We start from the raw sequence: 3,636 nt of genomic DNA on the forward strand, positions 1-3,636 counted from the left end.
TGTTGATGACATTCTTCTTGCTATTAATGATGTTGGGCTGTTGCATGATATAAAGGAGTTTCTCTCTAAGAACTTTGAGATGAAAGATATAGGTGAGACTTCCTATGTGATTGGAATAGAAATATTCCATAATAGATCACAAGGATTACTGGGATTGTCTCAGAAAGGCTACATCAAAATGGAAAAGTGCTCATCAGGAGTAGTTCCAATTCAAAAGGAGACAAGTTTAGTGAAATGCAATGTCCCAAGAATGAGTTAGAGAAAGCAATGTAATCTATTCCCTATGCATCAGTGGTCGAGAGTTTAATGTATGCTCAGACATGCACTCGGTCTGATATCAGTTTTGCTGTTGAAATGTTAGGCCGATATCAAAGTAATCCTGGAATGGACCATTGGAAGGCTGCAAAGAAAGTCCTTAGGTATTTACAAGGCACCAAGGACTACATGCGTACTTATAGGAGATCTAGTCACTTAGAAGTGGTTAGCTATTCGAATTCAAACTATGCTGGGTGTGTAGACTCAAGGAAATCGACCTTTGGCTACATTTTCTTGTTGGCTGGAGGTGCGATTTCATGGAAGAGCGGAAAAGAGTCCATTATTGCTACGTCTACCATGGAAACAGAATTTGTGACGTGCTTTGAGGCTACTATTCATGCTTTGTGGCTGCGAAACTTCGTCTTAGGGCTTGATATTGTTGATAGTATAGAAAAGCCGCTACGAATGTACTGTGATAATTCTGCAGCCATCTTCTTCTCTAAGAATTATAAGTATTCAAAGGGAGCAAGACATATGGACTTAAAATACTTATCAGTGAAAGAAGAAGTGCGGAAATAGAAAGTGTCTATTGAGCATGTTGGTACTGATTTAATGATAGCGGATTCACTAACGAAGGGATTGCCCCCTAAAATATTTTCTGGCCATGTTGGTAGGATGGACATTATAGACAAGTCCTTATTAGCATGATTGTGTGATTCACATATATGTGTATAGATTGTTTTGCTCATAGTATTGTAGACATTTTGTGAATTCAATAAAAGTATTGTTTCTGCTTGTTTACTTATTATCTGAATTGTGTTAATGTACATGTATGGTTTGAGTTTGATAACAGGTTGAATGTTAAAAACACATCAGAGTTACAGTTTATAGTATGACTGATTAAAATTATTTTGATTTGGGTTGGTTCTGTGATACTTGAAAGGAATCATGTCGTCAAATGACTTGTGACTGCCAAGATCTGATCAACTTAAATCATTAAAAGATGATGACTTGATATTATCAAAGATATGCGCACTTACAGTTCATTGAATCTTCAAGTCGTCACATAGGCCAAGTGAGAGATTATTAGATTATTTTAATAATCTTATTATAGTGGCTTATATAACTTATAGCATGACTCTAATTAATAATTTAATGTGATGGTGGTTAAATATAAAATATAGAGTCATTGAAGGTATAATTGTAAATACAATTATAAGGAAACCCTCCCCTCTCCCTTCATATAAATTAAAGAGTGGTTACCAAATAGGGGTTATGACATTCTCTATTTTTTTTACTTTCACGTTCTCTAAGTGAGCTCAAGGTAAACGTAAGGAAAGAAATTTTCTCTCAACCATTCGAGAGGAGCTAAAAGAAGAAGGAAGAGTTGGGGAAGATACAAAGTACAAAGGGATCAACGACATCAAAGAGAGATGTAACATTAAGGAACAATAGATTCAGGTTAGTATTCTCTAAACCCTTAATTGTATGAAAACCATATATTGTATTGTGAAAACAGCGTAATTCAAGATCACTTAAGGAAAAGATAATTTCATAATGATCATTGCATAATAGAAATTACATAATGAATTAAAGAAAATTCTAACAGAATCCACGGCGTTAAAAAAATACTTGCAAAACATAGCAGGGAAATGATATGGTTAAGAGTGAAAACAAAAGAAATCTCCATTGAATTAACACGATTAATTGAGAGCTAAGGTCGCAAACATGACACACACATATAAGAATTCCGTCACTTCACATGAATTGTCACAAATAGTAATACCATTATGCCAAGATCAAAAGTATAATAATCTGCATATGGGATTGTGTTTGAATCCTTCATTTATTTGAAACACTCAATTCTTTATTTTTCTCAAAGCACAAAGCGGCTAGAAAATTCTGAAACCCAAAATGCAAGAGCTTATAACACAAGCAAGCACCTATCATCATCAATCTTCTATAATACAAAAAAAAAACTTGTATAAAGTAAACCATACTCCATGATTTATAAGCTTTAGTGGAATATTTAAACTTTTTGAGTAGTGGAGGACCCTTGTTGTTCTTTGTTGGCAACAAAGAGAGCATGATATTTGACAAAAAAGAACCCCAAGGTATGGCCAGCCACAGCAGCTACGAAGATTCCCAAATTGAAGGACATGACAGCTAGCATCACCAAGTAAAGGAAACTTATACGGAAGAGGTAAAAGGTTGTTTGAGCCAACCCTCCTATGATGGGGTTGGTCCCATGTTTGATGATGGGTTTGTTGGAGATAACCTCAGCAATCATTGCAAGGAAAAACACCATCAAGATGGCTAAGATGTACATTCCAACACTGTGATTAGGCCACTCAGAGAAGAGTACAATGGCATCTTTGCCCCAATAGAGGCTCATGTGCATCTTTATCTTGCTACTGCTTGTGCCTTCAGACATGGGCATGTCTTGGCCATGAGCCATATTCATCTCTTTCCTGATTGATTGATACACACACCAACAAATACACGGAGAGAGTTATGGGGGCTTGGTGTTTTTTTTTTTTTTCCTTCATTTATCCTATTATATGTAAAGAACAAGATCAATGGTATTGAAGTTATCTGTGTACCAGTATTTTCAATTGAAAAAAACATATTGCCAAAAATTATGCAAAATTGGTCTCTTTTGTTATTTTTCTTCTACTAAAAATTCTTAAATTTTAATCTTCTATCTGAACTGGGGGTGTAATGCAATTAAAATTTAAAATAATTTTACAAAATAAAAAATTAGTAAACTTTGAAAAATTTTAAAAATTTATTAAATGCGAAATTAAAGTTTGAATATTTTTTTTTTATTTTGAGTAAAATTTGATATTTCGATTAGTTAATTTTGAACAGAAAAATTTAATCAATTTAATATCTAAAAACTTTGAATAAAAATAAAAATTTTAAATTTTTTTTTTGGATGAGAAATTCTTTTTATTCTTTTCAATGACTTATTCGCATCATCTAACACGCAGGGGCAGGTATTGTTGCCCCCTGCCAATTGTAGTCCCACGTGGCCAATAATGCGTGCCTTTACGCAGCCGATTAAGCCGTCCTAAATAAATGAATAATTTATTTTATTTTATTAAATATTATACGTTAATAGTTTTAAAATTTATTTGAATATAGGATAAAACAAAATAAAATATCAATGTATATTTTAGGACCATATTATTCATTTAATATTTTTATACTTTTTTAATTAAATAAGTGGCTAAATAATATTAATCTTTTCATATTTAAATTTTTGCATATTCTTTTTATTGCCAAATAACTTATTTTAAGTTGTTTAATATATGCATATTACTAATAGTGAGTGTGGAATATTTAAATAAGATTAATTCAAACTAATAATTTTAAAAT

At 32.4% G+C, this 3,636-nt stretch overlaps 1 protein-coding gene across 1 annotated transcript; it reads right to left on the reverse strand.

The window, feature by feature from the left end:
* Positions 1-2,284: 2,284 nt before the first annotated feature.
* LOC113850888 (copper transporter 2-like) lies at positions 2,285-2,719 on the reverse strand. Its single transcript, XM_027481412.1, has one exon. It carries the CDS (start codon positions 2,717-2,719, stop codon positions 2,285-2,287), a length of 435 nt encoding a protein of 144 aa, XP_027337213.1.
* Positions 2,720-3,636: the final 917 nt, after the last annotated feature.

The sequence above is a fragment of the Abrus precatorius genome, unplaced genomic scaffold (assembly GCF_003935025.1).
Source record: "Abrus precatorius isolate BTA unplaced genomic scaffold, Abrus_2018 Scaffold9, whole genome shotgun sequence".
In the NCBI taxonomy this organism is placed as follows: Eukaryota; Viridiplantae; Streptophyta; class Magnoliopsida; order Fabales; family Fabaceae; genus Abrus; species Abrus precatorius.